The 18,157-nt window shown below is 69.9% G+C and overlaps 2 protein-coding genes across 2 annotated transcripts; both read right to left on the reverse strand.

The window, feature by feature from the left end:
* Positions 1-830: 830 nt before the first annotated feature.
* Positions 831-3,959, reverse strand: B4GAT1 (beta-1,4-glucuronyltransferase 1). The gene is made up of 3 exons (XM_051775833.1): positions 3,062-3,959; positions 2,304-3,007; positions 831-1,851 (listed from the first exon to the last, which is right to left on the reverse strand). The coding sequence occupies exons 1-3, from the start codon at positions 3,957-3,959 to the stop codon at positions 1,660-1,662; spliced, it is 1,794 nt and encodes a 597-aa protein (XP_051631793.1). The 3' UTR covers positions 831-1,659.
* A 3,455-nt stretch (positions 3,960-7,414) lies between these two features.
* Positions 7,415-14,891, reverse strand: LOC127465382 (fibroin heavy chain-like). Its single transcript, XM_051775843.1, has 8 exons — positions 14,615-14,891; positions 12,902-13,053; positions 12,429-12,531; positions 11,653-11,899; positions 11,136-11,245; positions 10,412-10,544; positions 8,187-10,303; positions 7,415-7,637 (listed from the first exon to the last, which is right to left on the reverse strand). Exons 1-8 carry the CDS (start codon positions 14,787-14,789, stop codon positions 7,609-7,611), a joined length of 3,066 nt encoding a protein of 1,021 aa, XP_051631803.1. The 5' UTR covers positions 14,790-14,891; the 3' UTR covers positions 7,415-7,608.
* Positions 14,892-18,157: the final 3,266 nt, after the last annotated feature.

Here is an 18,157-nt window from a genome sequence, read left to right on the forward strand (position 1 = left end):
CCCGGATTTGGGGTCACACCCCCCCCCCCAAGCTCAGATTTGGGGTCACAACCTTCCCCCCCCACGCCCCTCCCCCATCTGGGATTTGGGGGTCCTGTCCCCTCCCCCCCCCTCAGATTTGGGGTCACAACACCCCCCCCGTCCCTCCCCCTCCTCGGTTTTGTGGTCGTGTCCCCTCCCTCATCCCGAGATTTGGGGTCAAACGCCCCCTCCCCTCCCCCCAGTGTCCCCTCCGCGGGCCCCGCCCCCAATTAAGAGCCTTTTTACACCCCCAGCCCACAAGGGGGCGCTGTTTCCCAGAGAGGAGAGGCATTTCCGGGTAAGGGGGGTGAGTTGGTCGCCATTTTTTTGGCCCGAGGCACGACGGGAAGTGTAGTTCTAAACGGAAAATGGCGAACTACTTGACCTCCATATTGTCCCCGATGCATGACGGGAAATGTAGTCACGAACCAATGGGATGACGGGGCGTGGTTTGTCGGCCATGTTGTCCCCCGAGGCATGATGGGAGCTGTAGTTCTGACTCGAGGGGGCGCGGCCTAACTCCCACGAGGCCCTGCTGCTTTCTGGGTAGTGTAGTTCTAAACAAGGGGTGGGGTTTGGCGGCCATGTTGCCGCGGTGCACGCTGGGAGCTGCAGTTCCCACTGTACCCCCCCCTCCCCCGCCCTCCCCCAGTTCCGCTCGCAGGGCGGCCGCTGGTCTGTACTGGTGGTTACTGGTTTGTACTGGTGGTTACTGGTCTGAACTGGATGTGGCTCCTCCCACCCCATCACCAAGGCAACCAGAGGCCCCGCCCACCCCCCTGAGGGATGCACAGAGGCATCATGGGTAGGCGGCCATCTTTATTGAGGGCAGGTCACCCAGGGGCACAGGGACACGGGGGGCCGGGGGGGGACAGGGGGCCACGTTGGGAGGATCCGGGTCCCTGAAAGGGATCCAGGTGTCTGGGAGGGACCCAAGGGTCCAAGTTTGGAGGATCCAGGTGTCCAGGGAGGATCCAGGTGTCCAAGTTGGGAGAACCCAGGTGTCCAGGGAGGACTCAGGTGTCCCCGTTGGGGAGGTCCAGGGCTCTGGAAGGGATCCAGGGGTCCAAGTCAGGGGGGCCCGGAGTTCAGCACGGGGGGATCCAGGTGTGCAGTGGAGAGGAGACTCAGGTGTTCAGGCCGGAGGCACCCAAGTGTCCATCGGAGGATCTCAGGTGGGTCAGGTGTCCATCAGGGGGTCCCCAGGTGGGTCAGGTGTCCAACAAGGGGACCCTAGGTGGGTCGGGTGTCCAGATCAGGGTGACCTAGGTGTCCATGACCCAGGTGTCCATGGGGGTCCCAAGGAGGGTCAGGTGTCCATCAGGTGACCCCAAATGGGTCAGGTGTCCATGGGGGTCCCAAGGAGGGTCAAGTGTCCATCAGGTGACCCCAGGTGGGTCAGGTGTCCATGGGGGTCCCAAGGAGGGTCAGGTGTCCATCCGGTGACCCCAGGAGGGTCAGGTGTCCATCAGGTGACCCCAGGTGGGTCAGGTGTCCATGGAGGTCCCCAGGAGGGTCAGGTGTCCATCCGGTGACCCCAGGAGGGTCAGGTGTCCATCAGGTGACCCCAGGTGGGTCAGGTGCCCATGGGGGTCCCCAGGAGGGTCAGGTGCCCAGGTGAGGGTGACCCAGGGGGTCTCAGCAGCGCCGGGCCGAGCCGGGGTAGCGCCGGGGCAGCTCCGCGCGGAAGCTCCGGAAGAGCTGCCGGTTGTGGCCCAGCTCGGCCTCGCGGCCCCCATGGAACCCCCCGGGCTCCTTGAAGCCCCGGTGGGCCACGAAGGCCCCGTCCAGCACCGCGAAACGGAACCCGGCCACGTGCAGCTCACAGGCCTGGGGCGGGGGGCACAGTGTCACTCACCACACCCCATGGCACCCCATGGCACCCCAGAGCACCCCATGGCACCCTCACCACATCCCACAGCACCCAGAGTACCCCCAGAGCACCCACTGATGCTCCACAGCACCCACAGACCCTCTAATAGCCCCCACAGACCCCATGGCCCCACCTCATGGCCACCCCACAACCGCCAAGGCTCCCCACCACCAAGGCCACCCCAAGACCACCCCATGGCCACTGCACCACCACCCCAAGACCACCAAGGTCCCCCCTACCCCCATGACCACCCCACGGCCACCAAGGCCACCCCAAGGTCCTCCCAACCCTGACGGCCACCCCATGGCCACCCCAAGACCACCAAGGTCCCCCCACTCCCATGACCACCCCCCAACCCCCCAGGGCCACTCCCCCCGACCACCAAGGCCACCCCCCCGCCTGGCCCTACCTGGCTGATGCGGTTGAAGCCGTACTGGAGGAACCTCTCGTCGAAGGGAGGGACCCCCCGGGCCGGGGCCACGTAAAAGGGCTCCCAGGGGTCCCTCCAGGGCACCTCGTAGGCCACGCGCAGCCGGGGGGGCGGGGGCAGCGCCCGCCAGCGCCCGAAGTCGGTGGGGGCCTGGCAGCGGGGGCACAACGTCCCGTAGAAGGGACGGGCGTCCCCCGCGTCCCACAGGCGCAGCAGCTCCGCCTTCGAGCCCGGCACCCCCAGCCCAGCCCGCACCTCGAAGGCCGGGAGGACAAAGACCACCCGGGCGTCGGGGTCCTCCAGGGACTTGGGGACCTTCAGGGACTTAGGGTCCTTTGGGGACTTGGGGACCTCCTGGGACTTGGGGTCCTTTGGGGAGTTGGGGTCCTCCAGGGCATTAGGGACACCTGGGTCATGGAAGCCTTTGGGGACCTCCAGGGCGTTGGGGACAACTAGGTCACTCAAGGCGTTGGGGACCCCCAACCCGTTGGGGACCTCTGGGGCTCTGGGGTTCGCCAGGACTTTGGGGTCCCCCAGGGCATCGGGGACCCGCGGGGCAGAGAAGCCCTTGGGGTCTCCCAAGGCTTTGAGGTCCTTCAGAACTTTGGGGTCCCCCGGGACATCAGGGGCCTCCAGGGTGTTGGGGACCCTGAGGCCACCAGGAGCCCCCAAAACTTTGGGATCTCCCAAATCCCCCCCAATCCCCAAAGCTTTGGGGTCCCCCAAACCCCCCTGACCCTCCAACCCTCCCTGAACCCCCAAAGCTTTGGGATCCCCCCCTGGAGCCTCCAAGGCATTGGGGCCCCCCTGAAGTCCCGCAACCCCCCCAGCTGGGGGTGCCCCGAATCCCCCCCCTCCGGCCCCCCAGGTTTCGGGGCGCAGCCCCCCCTCCCTGAGCAGCCCCAGGAACCCCTCGCGCAGCCCCCGACTGGGCACCACGTCGGCGTCCACCAGGAGCACGAAGCGGCCCCCCCGCCCCGAGCCGGGGGGGCCCGGACCCCCATCCCGGCCGGAAAAGGGCCCCCCCTTTCCGTCGGCCGCCCCCTCCCAGGCCACGTTCCGCAGGAGATTCCCGGGGTACGGCACCCCCAGGGCGTAGCTGGGGGGGTCCGCGGCCTCCAAGCGCCGCAGGGCCCCCCGACACCCCCCCGGCTTGGGGGGGCCGGGCCTGGGGGGCAGCGCCCAAGGGGGGGGCGATGCCGCCGCCGCCGCCGCCCCCGCCGCGACCACCACGTGCAGCCTCAGGCGGCCCCGCAGCCCCCGGCAGGGCCCCCCCAGCAGCGCCAGCAGCTCCTCCAACCCCCCCCGGGGCACCCCGAAAACGGCCACCGAGAGGGGACCCCCCCAGGGCCCCCCCAGCGCCGCGGCCGCTCGCCCCGGGGTGCCGTGGGTGGCCAGGACCAGCTCGGGGGGGTCCCAGCGCGGGGGGGGTCCCAGCACGTCCCGGTACACCCGGAACGTCCCCGACGCGTCCAGGACCCCCCGGGGGGGTCGCAGGGTCGGGGGGGGGCGGCGGCGGGGGGCGAGGTGGGGGGGGGCCCGCGGGGGGGGCAGCGCCCGCAGGTAGAGGGTCTGCAGCAGCGCCAGCCCCCCCAGCAGCCACGCGCAGCCCCCCAGGAGACGCCCCCGGCCCATCGCCCACCCCCGCCCGGGGCGGACTGGGGGGCACTGGGAGGGGGCTGGGGGCACTGGGGAGGGGTACTGGGGATGCTGGGGGGCACTGGGAGGGGGCTGGGGGCACTGGGGAGGGGTACTGGGGATGCTGGGGGGCACTGGGAGGGGGCTGGGGGCACTGGGGAGGGGTACTGGGGATGCTGGGGGGCACTGGGAGGGGGCTGGGGGCACTGGGGAGGGGTACTGGGGATGCTGGGGGGCACTGGGGAGGGGTACTGGGGATGCTGGGGGGCACTGGGAGGGGGCTGGGGGCACTGGGGAGGGGGACTGGGGATGCTGGGGGGCACTGGGGAGGGGTACTGGGGATGCTGGGGGGGACTGGGAGGGGGCTGGGGGGGGGACTGGTGGCTACTGGGAGGATGCTGGAGGGGACTGGGATGGGGTGGGGGGTTTCTGGGGGCACTGGGAGGGGACTGGGCGCTACTGGGGGTCACTGGGAGGGTACAGAGGTGTGTACTGGGAAGGTGCTGGGGGGTCCGGGGGGTTACTGGGCGGGTGCTGGGGGTCGCTGGGAGCAGCGCTGAGCCGGGCCCAGCAGGACATGCTGGAAGCGCCGCGGGGCCACTGGGACCAGTAAGGGCTTACTGGGACCAGTCCGGGGGTGCTGGGAGCTCGAAGGGTGCCCGACCGCGACTGGGAGGGGTGAGCGGGACCAGTCCGGGGGGTCACTGGGACCAGTTTGGGGGCGGGGAGGAGGGACTGGCCCCAGTCCGGGGGTCACCGGCCCCAGTTTGGGGGTCACTGGGACCAGTCCGGGACTCACCCACCGCGTCGCCGCCGGGACTCACCGCGCGTGCGCGGGGAGGGGCGTGGGCGTGGCCGCAGCGCTCGGGGGCGGTGCTGGGGCGGTCAGGGGGCGGGGTTTGTGCACTCGGGGCGGGGTTCGCTGGGCGGGGGGCGGGGTTTTGCAGGTCTGGGGGCGCGGCTTAGGCGCTCGGGGGCGGGGTTTGCGCGGGCGGGGTTAGTCCGTTAGGGGGCGTGGTTTGGTCCGTGGGGGCGTGGTTTTCTCGCTCGGGGGCGTGGCCTGTCGCGTTCCCCAGTCCCGCTCTCGGACCCCCGAGAGTGTCCCGAGCCCCCGGGACCCCCCAAATCCTGGGATCCCCCGAATTTCTGGGCATCCCCGGACCCCCTGAGGTGCCTCCCCCCCCTCCCCCCGAGCCCCTGGGACCCCAAAATTCCTGGATATACCCCCAAATTCCTGGGTCCTCCCAGACCCCCGGGACCCCAAAATTCCTGGATCCCCCACGAAATCCTGGAATTCCCAAATTCCTGAGGCTTTCCCCTCGGACTCCTGAGACACCCACCCTCTCCGAGCCCCAGATCCCGGGTCTCCCCCAAATTCCTGGGTCTCTCCAAACCTCCGGGCCCCCCCAAACCCCAGGGCTCTCTCAAATTCCTGTGTTCCCCAAATTCCTGGGATCCCCCAAATTCTTGAGTACCCCCAAATTCCTGGGTACTTCTCAAACCTCTTGATCCCCCCAGTTCTTGGGTGCCCTTCCCAAACTCCTGAGCCCCCCCAAACCTTTCGATCTCCCCAAACCCCTGTGTCCCCCCCAAATTCTTGGGTCCCTCCAAGCCCATGGATCACCCGAAACTCTTGGGGACCCTCCAAGTCCCTGGGTCCCCCCCAAACCCCTCCGTCCCCCCAAATTCCCTGGAAAGAAGGGGCCACGGGCACAGGGACCACAGAGGCCACTTTATTGCCGGGGGTGTCGGGGCCACGGGGCCTCCAGGGGTCATCGGGGACATCGGGGACATGGGGGCTGTTGGGCCACCACGTGTCTGTCCCTCGGGTGGGGACACGGGGGACCTTGGGGACAACGGGGGGGCCAGTCCCTCGTGGTGGGGACGTTGGGGACACTGGGCCGTGGGGGGGCTCAGTGCCTCGAGTCCAGGTGGTGACGATGTCCCGCATCCTTTGGGGACGTCGGGGACATCGGGGGCGCAGGGGGACATCGAGCCGTGGTGGCTCTCGGTCCCCTGAGTCCAGATGGTGACGATGTCCCGCGTCCTTCGGGGACATCAGCGACATTGAGACATCGGGGACAGCGTTGGGGACATCGGGGCTGGGGGGGGGGGGGGCTCAGTCCTTGGACCAGTCCCACATCCTTTGGGGACATCGGGGACATCGGGGACATCAGGCCGTGGTGGGTCTCAGTCCTTCGGCCAGGGGTGATGACAATGTCCCCTATCCTTTGGGGACATCGGTGACATCGGGGACGTTGGGCCACGACGGGTCTCAGTCCGCTGGGTTGGGGACATCGGGGACATCCTCGGGGACATCGGGGACATCCTCAGGGGCAGCGGGGCCATCAGCCCGCGCCGTGCCTCAGTCTCTCAGTCCGGGGTGATGAGCGGGTCCCTCGTCCCTTGGGGACAGGGGGGACATCAGTCACAGGTTGTCTCTGTCCCTCGGGGGCGTTGGGGACGTCGGGCTGGGACAGGTCTCAGTCCCTTCACGTGGTGTCCTCGTCCTTCGGGGACACGCTGGGGACATCGAGCGGTGCCGGGTGCCCGTGTCTGTCCCTCGGGGACACCGAGCGGTGCCGGGTGCCCGTGTCTGTCCCTCGGGGACGTCGAGCAGTGACGAGTCTCCGTCCCTCGGGCTCGGTGACGTCGCGCCGCGACGGATCTCGATGTCTTGGCGGGGGGACGTGGGGGACATCGGGGGGGTTGGGGACACTGGGGGTGTCGGGGGCACTGGGGGTGTCGGGGGCACTGGGGGTGTCGGGGGCACTGGGGACACTGAGCCACGATGTGTCTCAGTCCCTCGGGTTGGGGACGTTGGGGACGTTGGGGACATCAGGCCGTGATGTCTCACAGTCCCTTGGGGGGGTGTTGGGGACACTGGGGACACTGGGGACATCAGGCCATGACCTGTCCCAGCCCAATGGCTTGGGGGTAACTGGCGCCCACGTCCCCCAGACTGGGGACACTGGGGACATCAGGCCATGGCCTGTCCCCGCTCCCTGGGTTGGGGACACTGGGGACATCGAGCCACATTGTGCCTCAGCCCCGTGAGTCGGGGACGGCGGGGACATCGGGACATCACTCGGCCCGGGGTCACTGGGGACATCGGGGACATCGGGGACATCAGGGACATCGAGCCACATCGTGCCTCGGTCCCTTGGGTTGGGGACATGGGGGACAACACCCATGGGGGGGGGGTACAGACTTTTTGGGGGGGACTCTGCCAAAAACGCAGACCCCGAGGTGGGGGACGAGGACAGGGCGGGTGACAGGGACAAGGTGGGTGACGAGGGACAGGGACACTCGGGGTGGGAGGGGGGACAAGGGGGGGGCCACAGGCTCCTACAGGTGGGTCCAAGCCACCCACTGACCCAAAATTTGGGGACGGGTCCCGGAGTGGGGGGCGGGGACGGGGGACACGAGGGACGGGCCCCAGGCGTCCGGGTTTTGGGGAGGGGGGGGCCACCAGCCCCCCCCCAATTACCTTAGAGACTCGTTACGAGTTAAATTAGCACGAAAGGCCCCGGGGGGGGGCGGCGGGGGGAGGGGGCACGGCCGGGGCCGGGGGGGACGGCGGCTCCGGGCCGGGGTGACAATGACAATATGCCATACTGGGGGCAAGTCGCGTCACAGACTTAGTTCAGAACGACGGGGCGCGCTGGCTTCCGGCTGCGGGGGGGACATGGGGACACGTCAGGGACCCCAAAACCGGGGGGGAGACCCCACAAACCCGCCAGAGACCCCAAAACAGCAGGGAAGACCCCACAAACCCGCCACGGGCTCCAAAACCCAGTTGTGACCCCACAAACCCACCACAGACCCTGAAATCTTGGCCGTGACCCCAAAAAAACCCCAAGAACCCCTAAACCAGGTTGTGACCCCACAAAACCCCCAAGGACCCCCAAACCAGGCTGTGAGCCCCCAAGCCTTCCAAGGGACATCAGAACAAAGCTCATGACCCCAAACCCCCGAGGGACCCCACAGCCAAGGTTGTGACGCCCCCCCAAACGCCCCGAGGGAGCTCGATGTCCAGGAGTGTGACACCCCCACCCCAAAAAGGGGGCCGAGGAGGTCCGGGACCCTCCCCCACCCACCCCCAGCCATCCGTCACCCTCCCCACCTTCACCCCCCAACCCCCACCGGTGACATTGGGGTCCCGCCGCCCCCCCCCCAAGAGCACGGGGGACATCCCCCCCCCCGGGTTTTGGGGGTCCCTACCTTGGCGGAAGGCGTCCTGGAGGCGGCTCTGGGGGAGTTGATACAACTCAGCGAAGGGGTCGCGGGGCGACCGGGGCGGGGGGGGCGGGCGGGGGCTGGGGGTGCCCCCCGAGCGCCGGGGACCCCCCCGGCTGACGGCGGCGGCGGCGGCCAAGCCCTGGAGCAGCCGGCGCAGGGCCGGGCCGGGGGGCGCGGGCGGGGGGGGCGGCGGCGACGTCTCGGGGGTGAGGAGGAGGGAGCCGGGGGGGCCCCCCGGGACACCCCCCCCGCCGCCCCCGGGGCTCTCGGGGCTCGGCGGCAGCTTCTCGGGCGCGGCCTCGGGGGGCTCCGGGGGCCCGAAGGCGAAGGGCGGGGCCTGCCGGGGGGTGTAGGGGGGGGTCCAGGTCTCGGCGGCCCCCCCGGGCGTCTCGGGGACCCCCAGGCCCGGCGCCAGGCGGACGCCGGGGCCCAGGTTGGCGCCGAGGGCGAGGCCGGTGCCCAGGGCGGTGCCGACGTTGGCGCCGAGGCCGAGGCCGGGTCCGAGGGTCGGGTCGACGCCGGGGCCGAGGGCGAGGGTGGAACCGAGGGTGGAACCGAGGGTGGAACCGAGGGCGGAGGCTCCGACGGCGGCTCCGGCACCGAGTCCGACGGCGGATCTGACGCCGGACTCGATGTTGGCTCCGAGTCCGATGCCGGCGTCGCCAAGAGCGGAGTCGACGCCGGCACCGACGTCGGGTCCGAGCCCGGAGCAAACGTTGGCTCCGAGCGCGGCTCCAACGGCAAATCCAAGGGTAGATCCGAGCCCGGAGCCGCCGGCGGCTCCAGCGGTGAGTCCGACACCGGCACCGACGTCCGATGTGGGGGCGGAGCCGATGGTGGAGCCCACGTTGGCTCCGAGGCCGAGCCCGACGGCGGGGCCGACGTCCGATGTGATTGTAGCACCAACGGCGGCTCCGACGCCAAGTCCAATGTCCAGATCGGATCCAAGAGCAGCACCAATGGCTCCAACAGCAAGTCCAACACCAGGTCCAAGACCGGATCCAATGCCAGCTCCAACAGCAAGTCCAACACCGGATCCAAGATTGGAGCCAACGCCGGCTCCAACAGCAAGTCCAACACCAGATCCAAGACCGGATCCAACATCGGCTCCAACGGCAGCTCCGACGGCAAGTCCAACTCCAGGCCCAACACCAGATGGAAGAGTGGAGGCAACGTTGGCTCCAAGAGCAGCTCCAAGGCCGAGTCCAACCCCGGAGCTGGCGCTGGCTCCGATGTTGGCGCCGAGGCCGAGTCCAACCCCAGCGCCGACTCCTGCTCCGGCGCTGGCACCGACGGCGAGTCCGATGCCGGCGCCGACATCGGAGGGCAGGGCGGGGCCAACGGCCCCAATGCCAAGCCCGACGCTGGCTCTGACGCCGCCCCCAAGGCCGGGCCCGATGTTGGCCCCGACGCTGAGTGTGACACCGGCTCCGATGCCGGGCCCGACCTCTGCCGCGCTGGTGGCTTGGAGCGCGGTTCCGACGTCATCTCCGGCACCGGCTCCGAGGGCGGCTCCAATATCAGCCCCGAGGGCAGGGCCGACGTCGGCGCCGGCGGCGACCCCGAGGCCGACGTCCACTCTGATGCCGGTTCCCACGCCGAGGCCGACGCCGGCGCCGACATCAGAGCTGAGACTGTGTCCGACAGCGTCTCCAAGACCGTGTCCAGTGGCTGATCCGACACCGGCCCCGAGCCCGGGGTCAACGTTGGCCCCGGCGTTGCCTCCGAGGCCGTGTCCAATGGTGGATCCAAGCCCAGGTCCCATGTTGGCTCCGAGACCGGGCCCAACGCCGGCTCCAAGCCCGGGATCCACGTTGGCTCCAAGAGCAGCTTCGAGGCCGTGTCCGACGTCGGCTCCGAGGCCACACCCAACACTGACCCCGAGGCCGAGGCCGACGCCGACGTTCGCTCCGACGTCGGCTCCGAGCCCGGATCCAACACCGAGGTCGACGCCGGATCCGATGCCAGGCCCGGTGCCGAGGTCCCCGCCCGCTCCGACGTCGGCACCGGGGAAGTCGAGGCCGGGGCCGAAGGGCTCGGGGGGTCCCGGGGGGGCCTCGGCCGCCAGTTGCTGCCGCAGACACCAGGCCTCGGCCTCGCTGCGGGACAGACGGGGGGTCACGGGAGGGTCCGGGGCCACCCGGACAGCGGGGGCCACTCCGGGGGGGCCGTGACCCCCCCTCAGGCACCGGGGGTCCAGCACTGACCTGATGACGAAGTTGTGGGCGAGCAGGGCCGGGCCCTCGGGGCGCAGGCGGGTGTAGACCCACGTCCAGCCCAGCCCGTCCTTGCGCTGCAGCCGCGTCACCAGCTCCCCCCGCGCCTCCGGCCCCGCGCCGGCTGTGGGGACACCGGGACGTCAGAGGGGACAGGGGGACACCAGTGGGGACAGGGGGACACCAGTGGAGACAGGGGGACACCAGCGGGAACGCGAGGGTGGGGGGAAAATGGGGACATGGTGACATCAAGGGGAGTGGGGGATTGGGGAGGAATTGGGGCTGGGGGATGTTTGGGACATTCCTGGGGTTGATTGGAGGAGTTGTGGCCATGGAGACATCAATGGGGGCGTCAGTGGGGTCAGTTGGGTGTCTGGGGGACATGAGGACATCAGTGGGGTCGGTTGGGGGACTGGGGACCTCAATGGAGACGAGGCATCAACAGGGGTGTGAAGGGCACGCTGGGGGCTCCCAGGAGGAGACCCGGTGACCCCAGGGGACGTGTGGGACACCGAGGACATTGTGGGCGGCAGAGGGACAGCAGGGGACACGCAGAGGGCTGGGGGACCCCCCTGGGGATGTGGGGAGTCAGGGGACAGGGAGGTCCCAAGGGACAGACAGGGTGGGGACAGGGAGGCCCCAGAGGACCTTGGGGACAGCTGAGAGGACACAGGGAGGTGCCAGGGGACCCTGGGGACAGTGAGGGGACACCCACCGAGGCGCAGGTGCTGGCGGGCGACGTGGCCGAGGTCCTCGGGGTGCAGGAGGCGGTACCAGGAGCGGCCCAGGAGCTCCCCCCGCCCGTATCCCAGATGGATCAGGACACTGCGGGAAAACACGGCCGGGTCCCTCAGCCACCAAACCGGGGTCACCCGAGGTCACCCGGATCCCCCCCCGGACACCCGGGTCCTTCTGGATCCCTGGATCCTCTCAGACACCCGGACCCCTCCCCGGACACCCGGGTACCCCTGGAAATCTGGGTCCCCCTGGATCCCCCTGGAAATCTGGGTCCCCTGGGGCACTCGGCTCCTCCTGGAGACCTGAATCCCCCTGGATATCCACCCGTGTCCTTCAAGGACACCTGGATCCCCTTGGCCACCTGGATCCCCCCAGACTCCTGGATCCCCCCCAGTTACCCGGATCCCCCTGGATCCCCCCAGACCCCTGGATCCCCCCGGACCCCCCCCAGCCCCCCGGATCCCCCCGTGTCCCCCCACAGTGTCCTCCCTCACCTGTCGGAGACGTCGAGCAGGGCGAGGTCCCGGGCGTGGCGGCTCTGGAAGGCGGGCAGGAGGAGGCAGTCGGGGCAGGGCCAGGGCGGGGGGTCCAGGGGGGCACAGAAGGCGACGAAGAGCCCCGGGGAGGCTCCGGGGGGTCCGGGGGGAGCCTGGAAGCGGCCCCGGAGCAGGACGAGCTTCCGGCCGGCGCTGGGCCGGCGCGAGGCGCGGGAGGTGGTGAAACGGCAGCGGAACAGGCGCTCTGGGGGAGGGGGGGCCGTCGGTCCCTCTGTGTTTCCAAACCACCCCTCTCCCCGTCCTTCCATGCCTCCTTCCCTCCCTCCGTCCCTCTGTCCTTCCGTCCCTCCGACCGCCCATCTCCCCATCCTTCTGTCCTTCCATCCCTCTCTCCTTCTGTCCCTCCCTCCCTCTCCCCTTCCCTCTTTCCAACCCTCTCCTCCCATCCATCCTTCCCCTCTTCCATCTCTCCTTTCCTCCCTCCTTCCTTCCTGCCTTCCAACCCTCTCTCCTTCCCTCCCTCCCTTCGTTCCTCCACCATCCCTCCGTTCTTCCCTCTCTCCATCCCTCTCTCCTCCCACCTCTCCGTCCCTCTCTCAGTCTCTCCATCCTTCCGTCCATCGCTCCAACCCCCCCTTCCTTCATCCAACCCTCTCTCCTCCTGTCCCTCCAACCCTCTCTTCTCCCACCTCCCCGTCCCTCTGTCCTCCCATCTCTCCGTCCTTCCCTCCGTCCCTCCCGCCCCTCCCCTCCCCCTCGGAGCCCCCACCCACCTGCCTGGGGGGGCCCGGGCAGGGTGAGCTGGTGTCGCACCAGGGGGTGGTCGGCGGGGTCCAGCAGGTCGTAGATGCTGTCCCCTTGTGCCACCAGGTCCACCTGCACGGGGGGGGGGGGGGGGACACAGAGGGGTCAGCACCCGGCACCCCCCGAGACTCCCCAGAACCCCCCCAGAACTCCCCCCAGCACCGTCGTCCTGCACCACCCGGTCCATGGGGAAGGGGCAGAGGGGGAGGATCCAGCACCCCCCAGGACCCCCAGGACCCCCAGAACCCGTCACTCTACACCCCCAGGACCACCCCCATGGGCTGAGACCCAGCACCCCCCGGCACCCCCCGGCACCCCCCGGCACCCGGGACCCCTCTCCCTGCAGCACCAGGACGACCCCCCTGGGGGGAGGCTCAGCCCCCAACCCCCCCCAGCCCCCAGGACCCCCCGGGCGAGGCCCCGACCCCCCCCCGGCGCTCACCATGGAGTGCCCCAGGTGCTGGGCCACGTTGTCGGTGACTCCCACCAGCTTCCCCTCGCGGGTCACGGCCAGCAGGAACCCGGGCAGCGATGCCACCAGGTCGGCCAGTTCCGGCCCCCCCAGCAGCTCCATGGGCGCTCCCCGCGTCGGGCCTGTGTGGGGACACGTGGGGACACGGGTCAGCGCCCGCCCGGCGCCCGCTGGCACCCATTGGAACTCACCCCCTTCCTGCACCGGCCCCGGTACCCAAATCGTCACCCGTGGGGTCACTGGTGGCACCCCGAGCCCGTCCCATGTGGACCCAGGGGTGGCCCCGGTCCGGCTCTGGTCCCTGTCCCCGTCCCTCGTCTCCAGCCCCAGCCCTGGGCCCCGTCCCGGTCCTTGTCCCGGTTCCTGACCCCCTTCCGGCCCTGTCATCGGTCTCGGTCCCTGTCCCGGGTCCTGATGCTGATCCCCTCTCCCGGTTCCTGTCCCTGCCTCCCCGTGTCAGCCCCGATCCAGTCTCGGTCCCTGTCCCTGTCCCGATCCTGATCCCTGATCCCGGTCCCTGTTCCGCTGTCCCAGCCCTGATCCCGGTTCCCGACCCCGATCCCCGTCCCTGTCCCTTGTCCCAGCCCCAATCCTCACTCCCTGTCCCTGGTCTCGCTCCCTGTCCCGGTCCCCCTGTCTCAGATTCGATCCCGCCTCCCCATCCGGTCCCGGTCCCGGTCCCAGTCGCGGTTCCCCGTCCCTGTCACTGGTCTCTATCCCAGCCCCGATCCCGGGTCCCGATCCTGTCGCGATCCCGCTTCCGTCCCCGCCCGGTCCCGCTCCCTGTCTGCGGGGCTGAACCGGCTCCTCCCGCAGCCGCCGCCGCCGCGGAGCCCTCCCCGGTCCCCTCCCTGGTCCCGGTCCCGGTCCCGGTCCCTGTCCGCGGTGCTGAGCCCTCCCCGAGCCTGTCCCTGTCCCCGCTGCCTTTCCCGGTTCCCGTCCCGGTCCCAGTCCCTGTCCGCGGTGCTGATCCCGTCCCTGTCCCTGTCCCTGTCCCTGTCCGCGGTGCTGATCCCGTCCCTGTCCGCGGTGCTGATCCCGTCCTTGTCCCCATCCCTGTCGCGGTCCCGCTGCCGCTGTTCCCATCCCGCTTCCCTCCCGTTCCCGCTGCTCAGCCCAGTCCCCGCTCCCGGCAGCGGTTCCCGTTCCCAGCCTGACGCCGCTGCCATCCCGGTGCCGTTCCCGGTTCTATCCTGGCGTCCGTGCCCCTTCCCAGCCCAGCCCAGTACCCGCTCCCAGTCCCATCCTGATGCCATCCCGGGTCCCATCCCGGTCCCATTTCCATCCCGGTGCCATCCCCGGTCCCTTACCGGTCCCCAGTTCCATCCCAGACCTAGCGCCGGTCCCATCCAGATAGCCAGCCCCATTCCCGCTCCCAGTCCCATCCCAGCCCCATTCCCGCTCCCAGTCCCATCCCAGCCCCATCCCCGCTCCCAGTCCCATCCCAGCCCCATCCCCGCTCCCAGTCCCACCCCAGTCCCATCTCTGCTCCCATCCCCTCTCCCGGTCCCATCCCAGTCCCATCCTGGCCCGCTCCCAGCCCCATTTCAGCCCCAGCTCCGCTCCCATCCCAGCCCCATCCCGGTCCCATCACATCCCTTCTCCCAGTCCCATTCCCGCTCCCATCCCCTCTCCCGCTCCCGTCCCGCTCCCATCCCCTCTCCCCGTCCCCCCGGTGCCCACCTGGCCGCAGACAGGCTCCCTTGCGGGTGTAGATGCAGGCGAGGGCCATGACGTGCAGGTAGGAGAGGCGCGGCCGGTCGCCCTCGGGCAGCGGGAGGAGGTCGCGCAGGGCGCGGATCTGGGCGTTGATCTGGTCCCGGCGCGCCTTGGAGGCGCCTTTGGTGGAGCGGAGCATCCTCCGCCCGCGCCGCCGCCCGCCCGCCGCCTTTATGGGCCCCGCGGCCCCGCGTCAGCGGCCGCGTCACCGGCCCCGCGCCGCCCCCCGCGCCCGGGGGGGGTTGGGGGGGGGGGGACACGGGGACGACAAAGGGGAGGGGGGGGGTGGTCGCGTCACCGGTGACGCTGACGCACGAACGGGGGGGGGGCGCGGGGGGGGGCGGCGCGCGGCGGCTTCGCACCGAAATAGGAGATGGAGCCGCGGGAGGGGCGGGGTTTGGGGGGGGGTTTTTTTGGGGAGGGGATGGGATGGGATGGGATGGAGGGGGGGGATTTGGGGAGGGGAGGGGTTTGGGGGGACACGCCCACTCGTGGTAGGGGGGGGTGGGGGGGTGGAAGGGGTAAAAAAGGGGTGGGGGGTGGGGGGGAGTCGGCGGGGGGCAGGGGAAGGGCAGGGGGGGAGTTCGGGGGGGGAGGGATGGTTGGGGGGATCGGTGGGGGTGGGGGAGTCAACGGGGGGTCAACAGAGGGATGGAGGGGCCAAGAGATGGAGGGAGAGGGTCAATGGAGGGATGGGGGGTCAATGGAGGGGTGGGGGAGTCAACGGGGGGGCAGGGGAAGGGTGGGGGGTGAGTTCGGGGGGAGGGATGGTTGCGGAGGGTCAATGGGAGGTGGGGGAGTCAACGGGGGGTCAACAGAGAGATGGGGGGGTCAATGAGGGGCCAATGGGGGGATGGAGGGGCCAAGGGAGGGAGGGAGAGGGTCGATGGAGGGATGGGGGTCAATGGAGGGATGGGGGTCAATGGAGGGATGGGGGTCAATGGAGGGATGGGGGGGTCAACGAGGGGTGGCGGAGGGGGGGGAGGGTCAACGGGGGGTCGGGGAGTCAATGGGGGGTCAACGGGGAGATGGAGGGGACAAGGGGGGGGATGGAGGGGCTCAAGGGAGGGAGGGGCGGAGGGAGAGGGTCAGTGGGAGAGGGAGGGGTCAAGGGAGGGATGGAGGGATGGGCGGAAGGGTCAACAGGGGGATGGGGGGGGTCAAGGGAGGGGGGAGGAGCCACTGGGGAGTCAACGGAGAGATGGAGGGGTGGAAGGAGGGATGGAGGGGCAACGGGGGGATGGAGGGGGCAGTGGGGGGATGGAGGAGTCAAGGGGGGGATGGAGGAGTCAAGGGGGGGATGGAGGAGTCAAGGGGGGGATGGAGGGGCCTTTTGGGGTCTGGGGGGTCTCCAAGTGGGGAGAGAAGGACGGGGGGGGTCAACGGAGGGATGGTGGTTGGTCAGTGGGGGGAGAGGGGGGTCAGTGGATGGAAAGGGGTGTGGAGGGGGGTCCGGGGGGGCCCGGGGGGGTCAGTGGGGCTTCGGGGGGGTCAACTGGGGATGTGGGGGGAGGTCCGGGGGGTCCGGGGGGGCTCCAGGGCCGGGCGGGCGATGAACAAACCAACGGTGGGTTGGAGAAGCCAAGGGGGGGTCTGGGGGGGGTCTGAGGGGCGCGGGGGGGCCAAGGGGGGCTCCGGGAGGGGGGGGAGGATGGGTGGGGGTGTCAACAGAGGCACGGGGAGATGGACTGGGGGGGCCATTGTGGGGCCGGGGGTGAGGGGGGGCCGGGGGGGTTTCCATGGGGCGGGCCCCTCCGCGGGGGGGACCCGCTGGGGGGGAGGGGGAGCGTCTGGGACCCCCCTCCCCTCCCCCTCCAGGCCTTTGGGAACCCCCTTCTCCCCCTCCCTCCTCCCCCCCCTTCTCGGGCGCCCCCGGATTTGGCTCCGCCCCCCCCCCCGCGGGTCCCCTCCCCCCTCCCGGCTCCGCCGCTGCCAAATTTGGGAGCCGAAGCCGCTGAGCCAAAAATAGCGACGGGGGGGCTAAAAATAGCGCGGGGGGCGGGGCCGGCGCGGCCAAACGGGGCTCCGGGGGGGGCTCGGGGGGGGGGGGCTCGGACCCCCGGGGCCTCTGCGGTGAGGGGGGGACCCCCGGAGGGGGGTTTGGGGGGTTTAGGGGGGGGATGAGGGGGGGAAGCACCCCCGAGCGTTGGGGTCTCCTTGGCAGCGGGGGGGGGGAAGATTCGGGGGGAGGGAAAGGGGGAGGAGAAGCCCCGCTGGGGGTCCCCCCAAAGTTCTGGGTCCCCCCCCCCCCCCCCCGAATTCCTGGGTCCATCTCCGGGTGCTCCCAAATTCCTGAGTCCTCCCCCACCCCAGCCCCCCCCGAGCCCTCCCCAAATTCTTGGGGGTCCCCCCAGACCCCCCGGTCCCCTCTCCCCCCCCCCCCCCCCCCAAATTCCTGGGTTCCCCTCGAACCTCCGGGTGCCCCCCGAATTCCCGGGTGTCCCCCCCGGCCCCCCCCCGAATTCCTGGATCCCCCCAAATTCCTGGGGGGCCCTCCCCAAACCCGGGTACCCCCCCCCGGAACCCCCGGGGCCCCTCAAATTCCTGGGTGTGTCCCCCCCCCCCCAAAAAAAATCTCGGGTCCCCCTCAACCTCCGAGTCCCCCCCCCCCCTCCCCAAATTCCTGGGGGTCCCCCCGAGCCCCCGCGGCCGCTGGGGGCGCGTTTCCATGGCAACGGGGGAGCCGCGATATTTTGGGGGGTGGGGGAGGGGTCGGGGAAGACCCCGGAGCCGGGGGGGGGGAGGGAGGAGGAGGAGGAGGATGAGGAGGGAGCCAGGAGGGGATGAAGGAGGAGGATGGAGAGGATGAGGAGGGATCTGGGAGGGGATGAAGGGCGAGGATGGAGAGGAAGGATGAGGATGAGGATGAGGATGAGGATGAGGATGAGGATGAGGATGAGGATGAGGATGAGGATGAGGAGGGATCCAGGAAAGGTGAAGGAGGAGGAGGAGGGAGAGGAAGGATGAGGATGAGGATGAGGATGAGGATGAGGATGAGGAGGGATCCAGGAAAGGTGAAGGAGGAGGAGGAGGGAGAGGAAGGATGAGGATGAGGAGGGAGCCAGGAGGGGAGGAAGGATGAGGAGGATGGAGAGGGAGGATGAGGATGAGGATGAAGGAGGATGAGGAGGGATCTGGGAGGGGATGAAGGAGGAGGAGGAGGGAGAGGGAGGATGAGGAAGGATCCAGAAAGGGATGAAGGAGGAGGACGAGGAGGGATCCAGAAGGGGATGAAGGACGAGGATGGAGAGGAAGGATGAGGATGAGGAGGGATTCAGGAGGGGATGAAGGAGGAGGAGGAGGGAGAGGGAGGATGAGGAGGAGGATGAAGGAGGATGAGGATGAGGATGAGGATGAGGAGGGATTCAGGAGGGGATGAAGGAGGAGGAGGATGAGGAGGGAGGAAGGACAATGAAGGAGGATGAGGAGGGAGGAAGGGGGAGTGAGGATGATGAAGATGGACGGGGAAGGACGCGGATGAGGATGGAGAGGGAGGATGAGGAAGGT

This window comes from Manacus candei, unplaced genomic scaffold (assembly GCF_025592945.1).
Source record: "Manacus candei isolate 608988 ecotype Guabito, Panama unplaced genomic scaffold, ASM2559294v1 h1tg000374l, whole genome shotgun sequence".
Taxonomy (NCBI): Eukaryota; Metazoa; Chordata; class Aves; order Passeriformes; family Pipridae; genus Manacus; species Manacus candei.